This window comes from Trachemys scripta, chromosome 9 (assembly GCF_013100865.1).
Source record: "Trachemys scripta elegans isolate TJP31775 chromosome 9, CAS_Tse_1.0, whole genome shotgun sequence".
Taxonomy (NCBI): domain Eukaryota; kingdom Metazoa; phylum Chordata; order Testudines; family Emydidae; genus Trachemys; species Trachemys scripta.
In genome coordinates this window covers 83,140,088-83,163,274 of record NC_048306.1, presented here as the reverse complement: position 1 = coordinate 83,163,274, position 23,187 = coordinate 83,140,088, and the positions used below count along the sequence as shown (strand labels likewise).

At 41.9% G+C, this 23,187-nt stretch overlaps 1 protein-coding gene across 3 annotated transcripts in view; it reads left to right on the top strand.

The window, feature by feature from the left end:
• The window catches only part of PPM1L (protein phosphatase, Mg2+/Mn2+ dependent 1L), a 186,713-nt gene that overhangs the window by 107,251 nt on the left and 56,275 nt on the right, over positions 1 to 23,187 (top strand). For 2 of the 3 annotated variants that reach the window (XM_034781182.1, XM_034781184.1), the window contains exon 2: positions 21,814 to 21,988. In XM_034781182.1, coding sequence (XP_034637073.1) covers positions 21,814 to 21,988 — 175 coding nt within the window. Of the gene's footprint in view, positions 1 to 19,664; positions 19,812 to 21,813; positions 21,989 to 23,187 lie in introns of those variants that run through there. The other variant, XM_034781183.1, reaches the window with a different exon arrangement.

Here is a 23,187-nt window from a genome sequence, read left to right as displayed (position 1 = left end):
TCATGGATATTTGCTGACAGTAGAGGAATAGTGAGGCACAGGAATCTTGGGTTCCATTCCAGGCTCTGGAAAGGAGTGTGTTCCAGTGGGCACAGACTCTTCTGCCTATGCCCCAAGCTTGACCGCCTTCTACCCTGTTCCCTCCAGCCTGTCCTTGTCCCAGTGCTGTTTTTCCCCACCCCAGGATCCTATTCCCAGGACACAGTTCCAGTCTTCTTGCCTACCAAGTCCCAGTCACCACTACTCAAGCTTCTTCCCCAGTCTACTTGCCCAACCAATTCTAGTTCCTCTCCTGCCCCAGCACCCCATCCAGTCCCTCTCTCCCATTCCTGTCCCTGCTAGCTCCTAGTACTAGTCTCCCTTCCTAGGATCCTCATCTAATCTCAATCTTCCCCCCTCTTCACCGACTCATTGTCACTGTCCCAGTTCTCCCCCCATACCACAGCTCCTTGTCAGATCTGTTCCTCCTTCCTTGTTTTCTTCCCAAGTCCAAGTCTCCTTGTCTAGCCAGTTCCACTCTCCCCTTCTGCCAAGTTCCTCACTCTATCTATGTTCCTTCTGTCAGTGAACTGACTCCCAGTCTTTCTCCCCTCCCCCCATTTCCCTCATGGTATCCCATTCCCTGTTTCCTCTCCCACGTCGGCTTCTGGTCCCAGTTTCCTTTCCTAGCTACTCATAGGCACAATTTTCTTTCCTCCCCTTCAGTCCCACTCTCAGCAGACTCTTTGTCACAATCTACTCCTTCCTGTGCTGCCTGGTCCAGGTTTTGTCTCCTCTGCCTTTTAATCAGACGGCTTCCTCCTCCACACTGCCTGGGTACTGGTGGGGGCATTGATCACACAGGGAAGACAGGCTCCCAGATCCCCTTTCCAGCGCCTGGCCCTACCCCAGGCCAGAGCAGCAGAGGAGCAGTCATTACAGGGATAGTTTGGGCTCACCCTTCTTGTCCTGGACTGGAGGGAGCATGCTCAATCTGCGTATGTACAGTCCAATCACATTTGTTACCTTGGAGGGGAAGGCGCATGCTCTGTGGGGATGGTGTATGCAAAGCTGGTCAGCACAAGGAGATGTGAGAGACTCAAGCATGCTCAGTGAGTATGGAATCTTCAGAGAGTTTAGCATTTAATACCAAGGGAGTGTCTACTGAGCAAGTGCAAACTGCATTTTTTTCAGAAGCTTATAACTTGGCCAGATTTAGGCAGACTTTCACCAGGATAGCAGATGGCATATCCCTGACACAAAAGTCATTGTCTTCCAAATTTAAAGTCCATGCTCTGAAGTATTGGGGCACTAATGTTGTGCAAAGAAAAGGTCACCAGAAGCATTCTAGTTGTCTTGGATTCAGCCTAGTAAATATGCTTTCAGATTAACTGCAATTGCTGAAAGAGATGATCTGTCAAATCATTGATCCAGAAGAAGTCGTTTAGACCAAAAGATCACTATATAATCATTCATTTGTTGTTCGAAAGGAAGGAAGAAAATTTAAAAAGGAAAAACACCCTTCTTGCTATTTCAATGTGCTTTGTAATAGTTTATAAGTACATTTTCCCCTAAATTGAATTAGCACACTGATTTGATTCTTCATTGTTTAAAGCTGGTTATACTGATGGTGAAAAAGAATATCATCTGACTTCAGTTGTTCCTGCCTGGGTGAAGGTTTGTTGAGAAACCTATAGATGCTCAGCAAATAGACTTTCATTGTTATTAATGTGTTAGTACTGTAGCAATCACTTGAAACCACAGTGCTCACAATTTGTTGAGACATAATAATGACCTTGCACTATCAGTTGCTAAAGGGCAAGTCCTAGAACTGTTTTACAGAATTAATGAAAGCTTTTGATCTAATGATTCATTAAATTGTTTGTATGTATTAATCTCATTACGGTAAGCTTAATTCAAGTACAGTTGCTTCTGTAACTGGTTGACCACAGTCAATTGTACTTCTAAGGGATTTATCTAGTAAATTATCAGTAAAACTGGGATTAATCTTGACATTTCTATTTTTCTTTCTTTGGTGCCTCATTCAAAAAATTTTCTTATGTCCATTAGGTGTAAATCATACATTCTGGCAAAGGGCTGTACCTATGTTTACTACCAGAATATTAGTCTCATTTTGATAGTTTCAACTATGCTTAAATCCGTAAATCTGGTTTCCAAATCTGGCTCTCTAGTTGTTTGGGTTTTTTTGTTTGGCAAAATAGGAGTCTAGGCCTGCAAATGTACCAGGATTTTAACAAATTTATTCCCCCTAATTATAATAAGCTTTAGTTTCATAATTATTAGGCTAGCTGGGACATCATATATTATTTGTTTCCTTGTTGTGCCTCTTTGCTACATCGTTTTGAAAAGTAATCTAGTCATCTTATTTTTAGGTTGCCTAAAAATGATTGGTTGTCAGTGATCATTGGGTCAATGTATAATTAGGTTTTTTGAGTCACAGTTCATTTATGTGCCCATGAAATCAGAATATTAATGGATACATGTACTTCTATCTAAATTTGTGAGTTCAAAACTCACATTAATCTGTTTTTCTGTTCTCTCTCTCTAATTTATTTACTGGTATTTGCTTAAATTCCATACTGGTATGGATCAACCCTATATTGACTTCACTGGAGCCAGGATTTCATCCTGCATTTATATAAATCTGGATATCTCAATAGTCATCCATGGTAACAATTCTGATAACTTTTAACATTATTTATTTATTTAGTAACTCAGGTCTGGTCTATACTACCCGCCTGAATTGGCGGGTAGAAATCGACCTCTCGGGGATCGATTTATCGCGTCCCATCGGGACGCGACAATCGATCCCCAAATCGGCGCTCTAACTCCACCAGCGGAGGTGGTAGTAAGCGCCGCCGACAAAAAGCGGCAGAAGTCGATTTTGCCGCAGTCCTCACAACGGGGTAAGTCGGCTGCAATACGTCGAATTCAGCTACGCTATTCACGTAGCTGAATTTGCGTATCTTAAATCGACTCCCCGCTGTAGTGTAGATGTACCCTTATTCTGTTGCTCACTTATCGTCTGTGAGCCGGACTATAAATTTAGGAATGCATACTGTCTTCAATCCATAGCAGATCTGCCACTAATGTCAGAAGGAAGTTTGCATGGAGATCAAGTGTAGAATATATCCTTTATGTAGTAACTATCCTTGTAATTAAAATAATTATTTGAGCAGCAATAGGGCCTTTGCTTTTTTTATGTGGTCAGTGCTTGTTTATTGTGTTCTGCATCATTCACTGGGAAAACATGCTAATCTCTAGGATTGCTTCTAATTCTGCCTGTTTTTCCTCTTCCTTCCCCATCTACCTTTCTCTGTTCTCTCCTCCATTCCTGTCTTTGTGTGTCTCCCCGTTTCTTCCCTCTGCATTTTCTTCCGTGTATCAACTCCCAGTTCCTTCCTCTGTGGACTTCACTTCCACCTCTTCCCATGATACAGTTAGTGCTAAACATTTGGCAAATTATTGTTAGGTTCTAGAGTTAATCAATTTAAAAAGATTAGGGCGTGTTCACACCTTTCAAACTGTCTGTACTGGGCTATCTTGATTATCACTTCAAAAGTTTTTTTCTCTTACTTAATTGGCCTCTCAGAGTTGGTAAGACAACTCCCTGCTGTTCATGCTCTCTGTATGTGTGTATATATATCTCCTCAATATATGTTCCACTCTATATGCATCCAGAGAAGTGGGCTGTAGTCCATGAAAGCTTATGCTCTAATAAATTTGTTAGTCTCTAAGGTGCCACAAGTACTCCTGTTCTTTTCACACCTTTCGGAACTCTTGTTTCCCACTGGTTGCAGAATCAGGAAAACACTATTAATTTACATGCAGTCCATATCTTTGCAGGCAAAACATCTATAAACTTTTTTTAATGAGTGCTTATGTGGTGCAGAATCTGAATATGCCTTCAGACCACAAAATACACAAAATGGGGGAGGAATTCTGCAGCTAGGTTGGGTGGTTGATATTACTATTATGACGGGTAGAAAAAATGCAAATAACATACGTCTTCTCTATTGCACTTCAGCAGAACACTCTTCATTGCATCTGATCCAGGTCTCCCATCCTTCCATACAGTAACCATTCTTAAGTTTGGTATATATTCATGACCAATTTGTTTGTTTTTTTTAATGTCAGGGCAGGAAATGGAGGTGTTGCAAGTATTTTTCCTGTGTATGGTCTTCCCGGGCTGCAGCATTCAGAGAGAACATGATTACAACATGGGATTAAAAGGATCAAGATGAAGTTAAACAACTGGTATTAAAGTTAGACATTTTCAGATCAGTAGGTCCAAATAACTTGCATGCAAAAGTTTTAAAAGAGCTGGCTGAGGAGCTCTCTGGACCATTGATGTTGATTTTCAATAAGTCTTGCAACACTGGGGAAGTTCCAGAGAACTGGAAGAAAGCTAATGTTGTACCTATATTTAAACAGAGTAATTAGGATGACCTGGGTAATTATAAACCTGTCACCCTGACATCAATCCTCGGCTTACTGAAATGGGATTCAATTAATAAAGAATTAAAGGAGGGTAATATAATTCATGCCAATCAGCCTGGGTTTATGGAAAATAGATATTATTAAACTAATTTGATATCATTTTTGGTGAGATTACAAGTTTGGTTGATAAAGGTAGTAATATTTATTTAATATATTTAGACTTCTGTATGGCATTAGAATTGATACCACATATTTTGATTAAGAAACTAGAATGATACAAAATCAACATTGCATACATTAAATGGATTAAAACTGGCTAACTGATAGGTCTTAAAGTAACTATAAATGGGGAATCATAATTGAATGGAGGGAAGGGGTCTGTTTCTAGAAGGGTCCCAAAAGGATCTGTTCTTAGCCCTATGCTATTTAACATTTTTTTTAATGACCTAGAAGAAAACATAAAATCACTATTGATAAAGTTTGCAGATGACACAAAGATTGGGGGAACAGCAAATCATTAAGAGAATAGGTCACTGATACAGAGTGATCTGGATTGTTTGGTAAGCTGGACACAAGCAACAATATAGTTTCAGTATGGCCAGTTGTGAAATCAGCCATCTAGGAACAAAGAATGCAAGCCATACTTGCAGGATAGGGGACTTTACCCTGGGAAGCAGTGACTCTGAAAAAGACTTGGGGGCCATAAGTGGATATATTAATGTGTGGTGCTGTGTCCAGAGGCACTAACGCAATCTTTGGATGCACAAACAGGGGAATACTGAGACCTTGTCTAGAGTAACCTTGCAAATCGATTTAAGTTATGCTAGTTAGTTATGCAAGTTATGAAACTTAAGTTGACGTAACTTACATCAACTTACAGCGATATGTACATCGCGCTATGTCAACAGGAAATGCTCTCCTGTCAACATAACTTCCACCTCTTGTTGAGGTGGAGTACTGAAGTTGATGGGAGAGTGCTCTCCCATCAACTTATCGTGTCTTCACTAGACCCGCTAAATTGAAGCCCGTTGCATTGATCGCAGCAGTGCCGATTTAGCCCGTAGTGAAGACAAACCCTGAATAGGAGTAGACAGGTTATATTACCTCTGTATCTGGCACTGGTGTGATTGTTACTGGAATACTGTGCCCAGTTCTGGTTTCCACAATTCAAGAAGAATGTTGATAAATTAGAGAGGGCTCAGGGAAGAGTCATAAGAATGGTTAAAGGATTAGAAAACCAGGCCTTAATGGTGAGAGAACAAGGGGCTCAATCAATTTAGTTTATTGAAGAGAAGGTTATGGGACAATTTGATCATAGTTTAGAAGTACCTATATGGGGAAGAGAAATTTGTTAATAGAGGCCTTTTCAATCTAGTAGACAAGGGTATAACAAGTTCCAGTGGCTGAAACTTGAAGCTGGACAGATTTAACTAGTAATGAAGCACATATGTTTAACAATGAGGGTAATTAACTGTTGCAACAGTTTACCATTGGCTGTGGTGGATTTTTCATCAATAGAAATTTTTAAATCAAGATTTGATGTTTTTCTAAAAGATTTGCTGTAAATCATACAGGAATTAATTCAGGGAAGTCCTTTGTCCTGTTTTTGCAGAAGGTCAGACTATATGATCACAGTGGTCCTTTCTGGCCTTATAATCTATTAATTATAAATGAAGATTTTAGGTTCTGTTTGTGGCCCTGCCACTTAGTGTACATCAGACAAATCTGTTAACCTCTCTTTCCCTCAATTTCCTCATTTGTAAAATGGGCTTATTACTTAACTGCCTGACATGGAGTTTGTATCTTAATTCATTGATCTTTGTAGAATGAGATATTTAGAGGAAAGGTGGTATAGAAATATATCCCTTGTGCAAGATGCAAAATATTATTTTATGTTTACTTCCACCTTTTCTGCTCCAAGACATGGAACAGAAGCAGATATTATTTTCTCCACAAATGTCATACAACTATTCTGCTATAAGCTTCATCTTGCATAACAAATTTGCATCTGAATAATGTTTTGGAGAGAGGGAGGGAACAGAGCATATAACTTTTATATTACAAATTATGTTGACTTACTTGCTTCTTATCCTAGGATATTTAAATAACCTATTTAAAGAGTGAAAAGTGCCATCTTGGGGAAGTAACTAAAATGCAGAATTTAGAATCATAAATCATCAGCATTATCTATCTGTTAGTTTTACCTTTTCCATTTTGTGATGTAATTATTTGGAAGTGCTTGTAGCCATACATCCACATATAGACTACATCAAGGAAGAGCAAGCTATCTGTGCTCAAAGCATAAAATCAGAGCAAAGCTCTACAACAGATGGCCTTTTCTTTCCACTTCATGGACACCAGTTCTCACTGGGCAGTTCATTATTTTCTACAATTGAAGCAGCTGTGGATTACTGTAATTATGGACTTAATATATCCCTGATAATCCAGTGTGAATACTAATTCAAAATTTACACGTCTCCTTGGAACCAGGTTAATTTTCTCATGATTATGAGACTTCTGATTGACTAAAGACTTTGTGAAGCTCATGTTGCATACGTTTTTCTTGTTGCAGAATCATGTGTGCACTGTTTGCAGGATGACAGTGATGATGTTAGTGCTCAATCTTGTGTGTGTCATAAAACAGAATTTTTGAACTCTGGATACCTTTCATGCATCATCCTTTTTCTGTGAATTACTATTAGTCTAAAACACTGAAAACTGCTTTTGAGGGTTTTTTAAATTACACAGTGATCAACAGTAAATGGTATAATTTCTATGCACATATCATAGAATCATAGAATATCAGGGTTGGAAGGGACCTCAGGAGGTCATCTAGTCCAATCCCCTGCTCAAAGCAGGCCCAATCCGCAGGCAGATTTTTGCACCAAATCCTTAAATGGCCCCCTCAAGGATTGAACTCACAACCCTGGGTTTAGCAGGCCAATGCTCAAACCACTGAGCTATCCCTCCCCCATGTTCTTGAATAGTCTCTTATGGGAAAAGTACTGCTTCTTTTAATAACAGGAAAAGTATACTAAGTATGGCAAAAATGTAACGCACTATGGGAATGCTCGTAAAGTGTTTCTTTGCATATAACTATTTTAAAACATGTTTCTTTGCTTTAAGGGGCAAATTCCTAACACTTCTCCTAATGTCATATAGAGGTCTTATATTAGGGTCTCACAACCCCGATTATGTTGTGCTATTACATATGTATATTAAGAGCCTGCCTATCTTCTTATTCTCAAGGTTTTTGTACCAGTGTTCTACTGACTTCAGTTGAGTTATTCCTGATTCATGCTGGTGTGAGAGCACAATCAGATCCTAAATATCTAGTGCCAAATTCAGGACTCAGATACATGTGTTCAGTACTCTTTGAAATCAGCTGAAGTGGCACATGTGTGTCTGAAGACAGAGTTTTGATATCTACTTCAATCAACACAAACTTTTCTTGCATTGTGAATAGACTGTCACAGTATTCTAAGATATACTATCTGCAGTGAATCTAAGGCCTGGTCTACATTACAAAGTTTTGCTATCAAAAGTTGTCTTGTCAGCACAAGATTGCATACATCCACATCCAAATTTGATGCAAAACCCAGACTTTCTCTCACCAAAATAAAATCATCTTTCTCAAACGATGTAAGTCCCCTACCGACATTTCTGTGGGCAAAATGCCAGAGTGGATGCTGCATTACCTGTACTGGTAAAAATAGTCCTTTAGCAACAGTCCTACAATGTCCCTATCCTTGTGACAGTGACTGCACCTGACACAGTTTTGAACTATTCTGCCCAGGGCTCATACTGATGAGAAACCTACCCCTCTTCAGATCCCAGCATGTTTTGGAAATGATTGTTTTCTTTTGCAAGCACAGCTACTAGCCCACCTCTTCGAGCAGACAGGTTTGGCTCGGCACAAAGATGAGCTTCAGCTAAAATTGTGCTGTTGCCTGAAGCAGGAAAGAAGTCCTGGTTCTCCTTCCCCTGTGGAGAGAAGGGGCATCATAAATCCAATTGTGGAGTAACCATGGGAATAAAGATGCCTATGCGAACATTGCATGCAGCCTGCGGAGCTCTTCCCTGTGGCCCGCCAAGCTCCCCGCGCCCCCTCTCTCCCCCCCCGAGTTATTTTATGTGGCAGCTAAGCTCCCTGGTCGCTGCTCCCCAATGTTTGGGGCCGGGTCTCTCCCCCAGCCCCGCCTGCCGCCCCCACACACCTGCCCCGAGGGTCCCCCGGGCTCACTTGCTGCCCCCTCACTGCCCGGAGCCTGCAGCTCATGCTGACTCCACTCCGCTCTACCGGCTTCCGGCATCACCTGCTGCCGCTGGGTCCAAGTGTCCCCCTCCACTAAGGCCAGGGCAGGCTGCCCTTCCCCTGCCCTGCTGCCCTAGTCCTGAGCCTCTCCAATGCCCCAAACCCCTCATCCCCAGCCCCACAGCCCTCACCCCTGCACCCCCTCCTATCCCCAAACTCCATCCCAGAGCCTGCACCCCCACCCCCTGCCCCAGCCCGGAGCCTGCACCCAGCACCCAAACTCCATCCCAGAGTCTGCACCCCAGACCCCCTCCCCCGCCCAAACTCCCTCCCAGAGCCTTAGGTAGGTGGGGGTGGAGTTTGTGGGGGGCAGGTTCTGGGCACCACCAAAATTTCTACAAACCTGCCACCCCTGGAAGAGGCAGAGCAGGGGTGGTGTGGTGGTGCACCCAGTGCAGTGCGGGCCTTTAACAGAAGTAAATCTAACTAAGTGCGTGTTTTGTCCTTTGAGTGAGGTGCATTACTGTTGGTGGCGCTTAGCACTTTCCAGGAGGGGGGAGGAGCAGGGAGCCGCGCGCTCAGGGGAGGAGGTGGAGAAGAGATGGGGCAGGGGCAGGGGCAGGGCCTCATGGAAGGGGTGGAGTGGGGGCGGGGCCGGAGGCAGCGAGGGGTGGGGGTGTCAGTGATGCAGCCCTCGGGCCAATGCACTAGTCCTGATGTGGCCCTCATGGTCATTTGAGTTTGAGACCCTCGCTCTAAGCCCTTGTGTGAGGGTGGTGTTGAATCTGGATATGTGTCCTGTCTATTACCCCATCACAGTTCAGGAAGACCATTGCTTCAGATCCCTCTATTACTTCCTGAACATTGCTGAGAGTCACAATCCTGGGCAGCAGGAGATGCTTAATGGCTGACAGCTGCCCCCACCACGGATTTGCCAGCACTAAATTAATTGCCCACTGACTGATTGGAAGTGTGCAGCCTAGATTTCTGAGTATGATCACCACCTACTTTTCCACCGTTGAAGCAGCTCTCATAATGGTGTCTCTGTGCTGGATAGCTGGAGCAAGCTCAGCACACAACTCAAGGAATTGGATCTTTTGCATCCGAAATTTCTTCAGCCGCTGGTGATTGTCCCAGATCTGCAATATGATCCCACCACTCAGTGCTCATTACATGATTTCAGAAGTGCTGCTCCACCATGTGAAGATGGTCAGCGAATGCCTACAGCACCTTGTGGTTTTTATGCATCCATTCATCCTTAGTTGTCTTATCTTCATCACAGCACTGGGGCACTCTGGGTAGTGGTAGTTGTTAATGTTTGACAAATATACAGAAGAATCATGTGCCCTGTCTCTAAAACAGACATGTGAACTCTGCTTATCTGTGCAGGAGCCACATTTCTACAGGCAAAATGTTGAGATTGAAAAATGGCATGAGTAACTTTTTAAAAATGGCACAAAAATTATGGGACATATAGGATGTGAATTGTGGGAACTTGATTTAAGGCACCCGTAATTCCCTGTGTGTAGTGTTCATATCCCATAATACACTGCAAAAAGCCCCACAAGGCAGTGTGCTGGACAGTGGCCCAGAGGACACTGGGATGCCTACCTGTGATGTACTGTGTCTTTTGCTGACACAGCTTCTCTCAGTGAGGATGTGTGGCATTGTTGGCAGCTGCATGCCAGCAAAAGTTTTATTGGTAAAAATTTCTAGTGTAGATAGTGCCAAATTTGCACTGAAACAGGAATCATGAGGGTGTCCTCAAGTCATTTCACTTTCATGGTACCACAGAACAATGCTGCTGATGCACTATCTCTGGGATGTCAATGAACACCTATAATTATTATAACAAGATAACAGTACACTTGTTCCCAGGTTTTCTAATTCTCTGCACTTCTGTTTTGTTGCACACTATCATATATCACAGGTATTGAAAGTTTTCTCTCTAGGGATATATGTAATCTTTAGTTTGAGGGAAATCAGATATTCGTTTTGGATTAAAATACTGCAAATTGTTGGATGTGCAAGTCTTCAGGCTAACAGGAAAAATGGAAGGCATCTTTACAGCTTTCCAGAATAACACAGCAAACCTTTCTGGAATACTCATTGGCTATGTGGTTATTATGACAGATGGCGACAGTTTCCTGCAATATTCTGGACAGACCTTATTGAATTAAGTTTATTACCTTTGGGGTCCATTGTATTAAAATGCAATTGTTTGTGTAACTGCGAGATTGTATGTAGGTTCTTTAGCAGGAGGGAGTATGCTAATGTAATTCCTCTGGTTATCAGCCCTTTGAAGTTCTTCCCTGGAGAGGGGTCCTATTGTCTGGATGATTACCTATTCATGATTTCTAGAAAGGTTCACTAGAAATCAACAGACAAAGAAAGGACTTTTGAATAAATAGCCGGAGTTTAAGCTAACAAAGGGTTTGTCCACAGAAAAACAAACCTGTGGCTGGCCCGTGCCACTGCTAACTCGGGCTTCTGGGGCTCAGACTGTGGGAGGTGTTTCATGGCTGTGTAGACTTCTACGCTTGGGCTGAAACCTGGGCTATAGGATCCTGCAAGGTGGGAAGATCCGGAAGTCTACACAGCAACGAAACAGCCCTGCAGCCCGGGCCCCCTAAGCCTGAGTCGCCTCGCACAGGCTAGCTGTAGGTTTTTCTTTGCTGTGTAGACATACTCAAAAGGGACAGGACCTCTAGTCCATAGGCACCGACTTCTAATGGCGCCGGTGGGTGCTCGACCCTCCTCTGCCCCGGCCCCGCCCTGACTCCACCCCTGCCCCACCCTCATTCCAACCCCTTCCCCAAAGTTCCCACCCCAACTCCGCCCACTCCCTGCCCCTATTCTGACTCCTTCCCCAAATCCCCGCCCTGGCCCCGCCTCCTCCCCTGAGCATGCTACGTTCACGCTCCTCCCTTCTCCCTCCTGGAGCTTGCTACAGCTGTTGGGCGGCGGCAAGCTCTGGGAGGGAGAGAGAAGTGGGGACGCAGCATGTTCAGGGGAGGAGGCAGAGGCGGAGGAGGTGGTGAGGCGGGGAGGTAGGGAGCTTGGCTGCCAGTGGGTGCAGAGCACCCACTAATTTTTCCCCATGGGTGCTCCAGCCCCAGAGCCCCCACGGAATCGGCGCCTATGCTCTAGTCTATGGAGGGCCCCAATCCTTTGGGAAGAGTTGGAAGGACTGACACCCTGCCAGAGCCTGTAGGTTCTTTTGTTTTTAATGTATTTTCTCTATAGTGCTTTTACCTTAAGAATAAAATATCTCTTCTTAGAAAGAACTGTGTGATAACTTATTATTGATATACTATAACATAACTATTAATAATCTCTAAAGAGAAGAGAAGCAGACCTGTTTGTGTGCCTGACAGAGTAGAAGGGAATAACTCATCTACCAAATCTTCCTTTTTTTTTTGCTGTAGTCATGTTCAGAAAACTGTCTCTAGAATTTTTTTACTGCAGGAAAAGTGTTTTGATTTGGTTTTACTTCACTCTCTCAATTAAAAAACAATTAAGAATCTGCTCAAACTGTAAAAAATAATAATTCACTTTCAAGCACAGACAATACACAGAAATTTCAGACCCTAATAGGCACCTGGTATAATGTTGGGTACAGAACCAAGCAGGTACAGTTATATGGTGGTAGTGTATGTTACCATGCAACTTGGAAAAATATAAATGATAAAAGGCACCCCTGTATGGGAGGAGGGAGTTTGAAGTTGACCATCTGTAACAAATCTCTCTTCCCCTTTGATCATGTGAGCTTCTGTCTTGTTTAATGGCAACTGTGTCCCTTATAGTTAAACTGAGAGCTTAATGTAGCTGGTGAAGTTATTGCTCAGAACAGATACTAGACTGAAAGCAGTGAAAACAGAAGTCCTTCTAGGAAAAAGCCAGCTTTGGTGTGGTGCGAGGAAGGGGAGGGGAAGGGGTGGTTTAGTTTGGATATTAGGAAACACTATTTCACTAGGAGGGTGGTGAAGCATTGGAATGGGTTACCTAGGGAGGTGGTGAAATCTCCTTCCTTAGAGGTTTTTAAGGTCAGGCTTGTCAAAACCCTGGCTGGGATGATTTAGTTGGGGATTATTCTTGCTTTGAGCAGGGGGTTGGACTAGATGACTTCCTGAGGTCCCTTCCAATCCCGATATTCTATGATTCTATGATTTAAAGAGAGAGAAAGAAATATATACAGAAAGAAGAGGAGGCTGAAAGGTGTGGAGAGAAAACCTTGGTTATGTTTTTAAGCCATGCAACTAAAGATGCATAATTAGACTGTAGCAAAAGAAATTTCAGAAATAAAGCAGCGCCTCACCCCACTCAACCCAGCTGCTAGGGCAGAATTGCATGCCTACAAAGTACAAAGGTGATCAGTTTGTGTTACGGCTTTGTTTCCTGCAAATCACTGGGTGAGGATTCTTCATTCTGCCAGTTCCCTACATTGGAAATCAATTTTTATTATAAATGATGACCTCCCTTCCAGGTAATTAGATTCGTCAGTTGCCTTAAATGTGAGCATGCTTATCATAATTGTTGTCTGCTGCATTAAAAATGGTGTACTCGTTTTTCACAGACTTTGAAGGGTCGCTTAGCATTTGCCTTCTTAATAAACAGTTTGTAATAAAGTAACTTGATCAGTTCTTGTACATGAAACCATTTACAAGTGTGCCCGTGGATGTGTCTTTTCTGTTTGAGTATTATCTTATTCACAGTTTTGATGTTGGAACTACTCTGATTTTTGGAAAAGAGGCTTTCTCAATTGTGCATGGAAAGTTATGTAATTCAGTAGATGACATAAATGTTGTATTCCTCCTACCCAATTGCTCTCTATATTCAGCATTCGCATTACCATCTGGCAGTGATGATAGAGGATAGCAAGTAAGAGTTTGCAATGAGCAGATCCCCAGATCATTGTCAGTTTGAGAAGATTTGCCACAGATGAGTTTTTATTCTGATATATGTGGTTTAATGAGACTTGCTTAATTGCCCCACAGGCTGTTGGAGAAGTGGTTCAGAGTTTTCCATGTGTGAGAAATATTCAAGGTCAGTGAATTTGCATCAGTGAAAAGTTCTGAATTTTAAAGGTTGAACAGATTGGTAATTCCAGGCCATAAAAATTTTTGAGCTGTAGCAATCTGTGCAGAATGTGATAAAAATGAAGACGTATGTAACTTTCCTATACATATGGAGTTGTCTTTCACATATGAGATACTCTCCTCATCTTGTATATAACATCTCTGCCTGCCTCCATTTTAAGATGATTTTTAGTCACTGTTTGGAAAATACCAAGATCCATTCACCCACCATTTGCAGTATTAGATATTGTCCAAAACAGCTCAAGAGCAATTTATAGTACTAGCAAGAGACAGGCAGGAAAGCACCCATAAATATATGAAAGATGGGTACAGTGTCTGAAATGTGATATATGGTATGTAAGATATGCTGCCCTTTTCCTAAACTCTTCACTACTGATATTTGAATTCACGTGTTATAGTAAATCAGGGTGACTTTTCTCTGATCCAGTCGCCACGTGCCTTTTAAATAGATTTAGGAAGAAACCTGGTAATTAACTGTTTCAGACTTTCACTTATACATGTCCAATGAGACTCCCAAACAGTCACACTACAGAAAAGGAGACCAATTTTCAGCAATGGGTTAGGCCATGTCTACACTACCACTTATGTTGGCAAACCTTATGTTGCTCAGGGGTATGAAAGAAACACTCCCCTGAGCGACGTAAGTTTTGCTGACATAAATGGAAGTGTGCACAATGCTTTGTCAATGGAAGAGTTTCTCCCGCCAACATAGCTCGTTGGGAGTGGTTTAATTATGTCGATGAGAGAGCTCTCTCGCATCGGCACATAGCAGCTACACAAGAGATCAAACAATGGCACAGCTGCATCAGTACAACTGTGCCGCTTTAAGATCTCCTAGTGTAGACATAGCCTTAGTATGGATTTTCAAGCACTTTCAGTTTAAATATAGATTCTTCATCAAGTAAACGGACATGACATGGAAAAAACTGTAGCTGAGGGATGCTAATTACTCTTGGGATTCAGGTTATTACAGAGTGAGACATTTCCTAATATGATTTTAATGCAGGTTTATTCAAAGTGAATGGAGGGAAAATATATGATTTTGTGAATAACCTCTGCAAATAACTTCTGCTTTCTTGATTGCATGATTTAAAAAAAATAAGTGATACTAATACACACACACCTTTAAAATCAGTTAGGTACTTCTTGAGTGAATTGGAGTAGGGGCATTTAGGAATGGAGGTAAACCCAGTGAGAATTCAAGCTGTTGCATTTTTGAGTATTGGGAGTAAATGGATAGAAACATCCTCTCCCCCTAAGCAAATAATGGGTTACTATAGATAAGCCTAGAAATGAGCCATTAATCTACATTTCTCAGTCATTCCTTTGAAGCAGTGATCTGTTTGAGGAAGGAGTTAGTGGATTTCTCCAAAATACATCACCAGGAAGTTACCGGAATTCAACACCTTGCTCAGTCCAATTCATAAGAATTTTCTAAACTCATGTCACAATGTTGAATGTCATGGGGGCAGTCAAAATAGGGTCAAGACATCTATATGTTTTGAGAACAGAATTAAACAGATCCATGTAACAGAGAGAATCCAGGCTGTATTAATCAAAGTGCTAGGTATTGCAGGTTTCCTGAGTCCACCGTTTTCTCAGGCTATGTGTGCTCTGATAGAGGATTTGACCTTTACAGGATTGTTCTGATAGAGGTGTATCTTCCGCCACTTCAAACAAATCACAAGGTCTCATCCCAGGGCTTTTTTAGATCATATTTTTCCTTGTTTCTGTAGCTTTCTATTAAATGAGAAGTGAAGATGCTATAAACTGTGGACTGTAGAGAGTAGATATAGAATGGAAGTTGTCTGTGAAGAAGACTACCATTGTTTACCTATGCCCAGTGGCTTCCAATCATTTTATAGATCTAGGAAAGGAATCTGTCATGTTTCATAGATAATGGTGAAATAAATTGTTTAGTATTGTATGTCACATGCTTCAAAAGAAACCAAAGACTTGTTACCTTTCACAGCTCACTTGCAGTGCGGAATGTTATTTCACCTTATCTATACCCTTAGATTGTATAGGAACATACTAGAAGAGTCTATAAATCCAGTATCTATCTACTTGTGCAGCTGTATCACTGAACAACCTGAGCTTCCCTCAAGATCAAGCCTTAATGCCTCTGTCAGGATAGAGGCAAAATCTGTAAAGTTGCTAGAGAGTTGTTTTAGCAAAACCCACAAGAACTTGAATATTTATTGCATTTAACTCACAGTGTGACTAATTAAAACCTGTCATGTTACACACAAGCCGGATTAGAAAGTATTTAGTTTATTATGGTTGCATTTATTGGAATCAAGGCAAGTTACTGGAAGCATTCTTTTCTGTTGCAAGGTCTAGTTTTGTCTCGGATGTGTGCATAGACTCCCACTTAAGTCATTTGGAACTGTAGGACTGAATTTTAACATTTTCTGGTGACAAGGAAGTTTGTTCCTTTTTTACAAGCCACAATATCTAGGACTACAGTACACAGAGAGAAGGGAAACCAGTTTTGTAGGAGTCTAGTAGGGGTGAACAGGATTCTGCACTGGCCTTTTTCTAGAAACCTGAGTTCAAATCATAATACAAATGGAAATGTGTTTTTGATTGCATCATAGTCTTATAGACTTGCCTATGTCACAGAACCATCAGAAGAGTCTGTCTTGTCTTGTCTGGTCTCTTTACTCAGGACTAGATAAATAGGGGTGTGTCTGATCAGGATTAACGTGCATTAGCGAAACTGGCTGTATGGAACTTTACACAGTTCCTACCCATACTGTGCCTGGTTTTAGTTAGTAGTATTTAATACTCCCTCAATTTCATGAGCACCATATTCTCTCACATTTTTAACTCTTCAGTGACTGAAAATAACCCCTCCCTTCGTTTAATAAGGACTTAAGCATAAAATTGCACATAGTGCTGTTGTCAGTACTAGCAAAAATTCAACTAAAGGCTTGCCTGTCACAGTGTAACAGACTGTAACCCAACCCAGATTTTAATGTTCTGTATTGAGTACCTTGCAGTTCCTCCCTATTGAGCAAGTATATGCATCCTGACATTGTTTTTCCAAGGAGTCTGGAGCCAAAGAACAGTTGTCAGAAGTTTAATGATATGCTACTGTAACAAAGATGAATTTCAAGGTAGACAGAAGTAAATTAAAGTATGTGCTGCTGCTGTTACTGCTGCCAGATTGTCATGTACATCCAGCTTCCTGCAAGGGCAATGAAACCTTGACTGTGCTAAAAGTATGACAGAATATTAGCGAAATACCCTTTTATGCAACAGCAAGGTGCTGACAAAGTTTCAGGAGGCTTGTGTTAACCTCTCTTGGGTTTAAATTATATACATAGTAGAAGAACCTGCAGATCTGATCTAAATTATTTTGCACATAATTCAGCCTTATTTCCCATTATTTTTTAAATATTACTTCTTCTTCTCTTTTCACTGCTGTACCCTGGATTCATCTTACTCCCTTTGCTATCATGCAGTCTTCTAGCTAAAATGGTAGTTGATATATTTTCTTTTGAGCTGGAACTCTGCTGCTGCTGGTTGTCATGGGAGGGTGCAGTTGGCACTTTCCTATGCTTAAAAGGCAAACGCTGAGCTTCCGTCATATTCAGGACCGGTGTTCTGTAGAAGCCTAACGCCATTCCTGATCTATAGGCTCCCAGAAGGTAGCACAAAGTGTTGTTGTTATCCCATTGAGAAAGCCACTCCTTTCCCCCCTCCTTAATAAAAATAAATAAAATGCTGCCTTTTCAGTAGAGCTTGGGAAAAAAATTATTTGTCCTATTCAGTTCAATGAAGCATGAAGATATTTCTTTGCTCAAATTACCATATTTCAATTGTTTTTATAATGAGTAGGAAATGTGATTTAATGAAATCAAAAGAATTTGAAAAATTCAGATTCCAGAATTGACTTTAGGAAAAACAGCCCTAAGACCATTTTAGATATTTTTCATGGGGAATCATGTTTATCATAGTTAAATACTATTCTGTTCTATACCATGCTAATCGCCGATAACCATCAAAATAATTTTTTAGTCTGGTCATAGTACTTATTTTAGTTTTTGAAACCTGTAGAGATTATCTATCAGACGTCTTCATTATTTAATTTTTTTTATGTCTACCATAGATGTAATATGTAAGGGCTGCAAGATTTGCATGTGTTTTTTCTTCTTCTTTAAGAAAAATGTATTGTACATGAAAGACTGAACTGATGTTTTTTCAACAGTGTTTCAATTTCTACTTTAGTCTCCCCTTCAGATTTTGTTTTCAGGTCATCCTATAAGTAGTCTTTCATGTGTGCATGTCATCACTTGTTTAAATAACCAAGTGGTGTCTGTCTGCCTTTCTTGGCTTCAGAAGGTTAAAGAATTGTCTAATTTCTTCCCTGGTAAGTATAATACCTCGGGATGACAGTGGTTTCCTGAGATCTGTTTGGAAATATAAATCACATAATTTTTTTCTGTACCTTTCAAAAATGTACCCAGTTTAAGAGTGAATGTTGAAGTATTATGTTATCTTCAGATTATGACATGTACTGAAATGGCTGATCTCAACTTGGCAAGTTTTGAAGGGGCTGTATAATCACACTGATGAGAAATATGTTGTAAGGAGGGTTTTCTGGCCAAAGTTCTGTTATTTGTATCCTTCATTTTAGAATTGTCTCAGTATGATAACACAAAAATATCCTTATAGAAAGCATAAACTATTTTCAAGGAAGAATTAAATGTAAATGTCTGAACTTGACACCAAGATAGGGAGAGGCTAATTACTTCATGGTGTATCTTTTGGCTTTCCAGTGCTATGAGAAAATGACTATTAAAACCTAGCATGAAGTCTGTTGTACTCATGTAGTGAGTTCTTTTACATTTTATGGAATAATGTTACAGGGGAACCCCGCTATAACGCGCCCCGCGATAACGCGAATTCGGTTATAACACGGGGCAAGTTTGGCCCCGGCGGCTGCAGCGGGCGCGTGGAGAGTCCAGCGGGCGCGGGGCGCTTGGGATCCATGCCCCGGCGGCTGCAGCAGAAGCGACTCTCCCTGCAGCCCTTGCAGGCCCCTGGGGTTCTCACCTCTGTCCCCGGCAGGGCCCGCTCCAGCCCGCCCTGGCGGCTGCGGCGGGCAGTCTGGCTGGGAGAGTTGGGCTGCCGCGGTCCGGCTGGGGTCGCGGGGCAGGGCTGCGGTGCGGCCGGGAGAACAGGGCTGCCATGGTCCAGCTGGAGGTCCGGCCAGGAGAGCGGGGCGGGGCTGAGGAGCTGCCGTGGTGTGGCCGGGAGAGCGGGGCTGCTGCGCTCCGGCCGGTGTCGCGGGGCTGCCGCGCTCCAGCCGATGCTTTGGCCAGGCGAATGGGGCCCCTGAAGACAACCGCCGCCAGGGCCAATCAGACTAAAGCCGGCCCTGCTGGCCGCCCCCTGCTCTCTCTCCCCCCGTTCCCTCCCTCCCGCTAGCCAGAGTGCACACTCTGCTGCAAACTGAACACAAGTACAGTGGAACCCCACTATAATGCGACCCCGCATTTACCGCGATTGAATTTTTTGGAATAATTGGAACCCCAAGGATCGCATTATAGCGGGGTTCCACTGTATTTGTTCTGCACTGCCAGGTTGCAGACAAATTGAACACAACTACAATGATATTTTAAGGTGTAATTTAATCACCAACTGACTTAGGAATACTAACTATAAACCTGGGAAGTGTGTATGTGCAGAACTAAAGAGGTAACTTCTGATCAGTCTTGGGCCTGAAATATTTCCATCTTTTTTGATACTAGCAGGGAAGCCCAAACACTCAGCAATGGCCTTTGCCACATCTTTCCTTTCCAGCCGTGTTGGTATGACAGGAGCAAAAATCTCATGCCTAGAGAGGAGAAGGATTTTCTGTTTGAGTGGTGTTCATGAAAGGTTCCAGCACTGGAAAAGAGAAAGCTATCCTGTATTTCTCCATGGAAGACAGTATCAGAGCAGCCTTCCCCCACACTGACTCAACAAAGTATCTCATCCTTCATCTGAAGGAACCACCTCTAATAGTAAGAGAGTAACTGATACTAATGATAAGAGTACCTATTAGTTTAATACTGACAGTGATTTTAGTGATGTGGACATACATTCGGTCATTATCGATTGCCGGTTAAATTTTAGCTCAAAACCCTCTAATTTGGTACAACCATGCCACCATGTGTTAATTTGCTTCTTTCTAGCATTTATTGGGCATACTGTGGTATTCTTTTATGTTTTTTGCTGTATAGTGTTCCTGTGTGCTTCTACCTTCCTTCCCAGAGCCGAGTGCATTTTAATAGTGGGAAAAGTGGTTGCTTTGTGTGATTTGAAGGGTGCTTTTAAGTTCACATAAGATGCTACTTACTCATTGTGTGATGTAATATTTTGTGTGTGTGTGCGCGCCTATGTACATTAGCAAATTTTGCTATTGTTGTAAATGACTGGTCAAGCATGGGTAACTGAATTACTGAACCCAAATGTTACACCATAAACTTCCTGCTGATGAATTTAAATATGCCTCAACTAGAGCTGAATCAAGTCACTTCAGTATCTCTCTAATTCGCTACAATTCTCTAGGGACCATTCCATCAACGAATGTGTGTAACTCCCAGTTACACTAATGGAAGTGAAAAGTACAGAGAAAAGTGTTATACTTAATTCCAACCTTATTGTATTCAGACTAGTCTTTGTGCAAGGTGCATCATTTAAATATAGTGTTTTCAGGCTCTGATTATGGCCGAGACGTAGTTGATCCATGGTTAAGGTTGAAATTTGCCATTGATTGATTGATTTGATTGCATTACTTTAGCACCTAGGAGCTCCAGCCACTGACCAATACCACATTGTATTAGGTACTGTACAAACACAGAATAAAAAGATGGTCCAGGAACTAAATCTATATGCACAGATAATATAGGCCACTACCTTTTGGAAAGAGCATGCCAAATTATGTGATTTAGAAATCCACATTAATACGGTGTGGCTCTGTGTCACCCTCTGGTGGCTAGAGTACCGTACAAAGATTTATGATTGCTGCTGCAGTCAGGCTGGTAGACCCAGTTCTGTAGTTCAGGTAGTAGAGACTCATGCTTTTACTTCCCAAGTCCCCAGGTTCACACCCTGCAGGTTACCCAAATAGTAGAGGTTAAAAATTGTTATAATCTAATCTATGTTTGATGGCTCTTATAGGTGATTAGTTTGGTGGGTCCCAATTCCAGCCCCTATGTGTATGTCCACACAGCAAAGAAAAACCTGAGGCTAGCCTATGCCAGCTGACTTGGGTTTGTGAGGCTCGGGCTACAGGGCTATTTCTTTGCTGTGTAGGTTTCTGGGCTTGGGCTGGAGCCCGAGCTCTGGACCCTCCAATCTCACTGGGTCCTTGAGCCCAGGTACCAGCCTGAGTTCAAAAGGATACCCAGCAATGAATCAGCCCCGGAAGCCCTCGTCACCTGGCATGGGCCAGACATAGGTGTTTCTTTGGTGTGTAGACATGCCTTATGCCTCAAACTCACCGCTGTGCTTTGCACAAGATTTTAAGTTCTTTGGATCAGAGACTCTCTCTTACTATGTATGTAGTGCCTAGCACCGTGGAATCCTGATCTCAGTTGGATTCTCAAGCAACAGCTCCTGCAGCAGATGCCAAAATCACATTACTCGCAATAAATTTGTGGAAGTTAGCAACAATAATGTTCACTTTCACATTGGAGGTTGGCAGGGGGAGCTGAAAAATCAGAAGACAGACCAAAAACCATGATTTAATATTAAAAACACCATGATTTTTAGGGGCCTGAGTCATGGTTTTGGCACTTTTGGGGGATGGCAGTGCTAAGTGTGAATGTTATTTTAAGTAATTTCCTTTTTTTTTTTTTAATAAAAAGTGTTTGCAGTGTGAAGAAATATATTGGAGGAACGTTATCTCTTAAATTTAAAAAGATTGTGTGTGGGGGGGAAGGTTAGGAGGAATGTAGATAAAGCTGTTCAGAAGAAGTTGCACTAAGAGCTAACTGACGCATTTGGTTCTTTTCTGTATAGTCAGCAGCAGAATATGTGAAGTCCCGCCTGCCTGAAGTCCTGAAACAACATCTTCAAGACTACGAGAAAGACAAAGAGAACAGTGTGTTGTCTTACCAAACCATCCTGGAACAGCAAATTCTGTCAATTGACCGAGAAATGCTGGAAAAATTGACTGTATCCTATGATGAAGCAGGTATATTCACATTTCTTTCTATGTTGCAACTAATGTTAAAAATGGATCAGCTTTCCTTCAGTCTTGAAATTCCTTTAAATAGCTAATGGTTGTGTTGGAAAATTTGAAGTTCAGCCTCAAAGTTATGAAGTGACTCAGTAACACATTTCTTCAACTAAAATCAAGGAAATGCCCCAATTCAAGGGTTGAATACCACATAGCTGGAAGAACAGCTATTTTGCTAATGATGGTTTTGTCCTTTTTAACATACTGTTGTTGATTGATTTATCTACTCTTACTTTTGTAATGTATCTCCAAATTTTGTTATCTTGTAGCGAAGTTCAGATCAGTCTATCTGTGCTACCTTCTGCAACTGTTCCTAAACTGTAAGCCCCAAATTTAACATTGTTACTGTTGTTTGCTTATCATTAATTATTATTGTTATATTTTATTTATTTTATATTACCAGAAATGTGCTAAGCATTTTCCTAAACAAAATAGAAAGGCATAGATCCTGTCCTGAGGACAGCACAGTCTAAATTTTAGATGTGACATGACAAGGGAGGGTAGCCAAGAGTAGAGAGGTGATGAGGTGACAGAAGACATGAGTTTATAGCAATGCAATCGTGTGGTTCTTCAGTTCTGGCATTTGCACATCTTGATAGTTCAAACAGGGTTTCTTTATTGTTTATCTTTTAATGTTTATTATTATTTACTAGCTTCTTTTCTTAATCCAGTTGGTAAGGCACTCCATTTCATTTTCTAAGTCCTTGATCCAATCTTCAAATACAGTGTTTCTCAAACTGGGGTCCATGGACGCCTGGGGGCCCACAAGGCTACTCCAGAGGGTCTGCTGGCCCCCCCGATCAACTCCTCCCCCACCCAGCTCCTCTCCCTTCCTCCCAGCACTTCCTGCATGCCAGGGAACAGCTGTTCCGTGGCGTGCAGGAGGTGCTGGGAGAGAGGGGGAGGAGCAGAGATGGGGCGTGCTCAGGGGAGGAGGTGGAAAGAAGAATCTTGGGAAACTGGGTACAGCATTTACATGCTGATACACAGAAGCTAACTTTCAAAAATAGCTATCGATGTGCATCGTGTATCTAGCCCAGGGAGTCCTACCCTCTGGAACCCTAACCTTTACCCTCTGAAACCATAATTCTAGTCCAGGGAGTTGAGGATATGTCCTGAGGATATTATTTGAGTTTAAAGGAATGTTTTATATC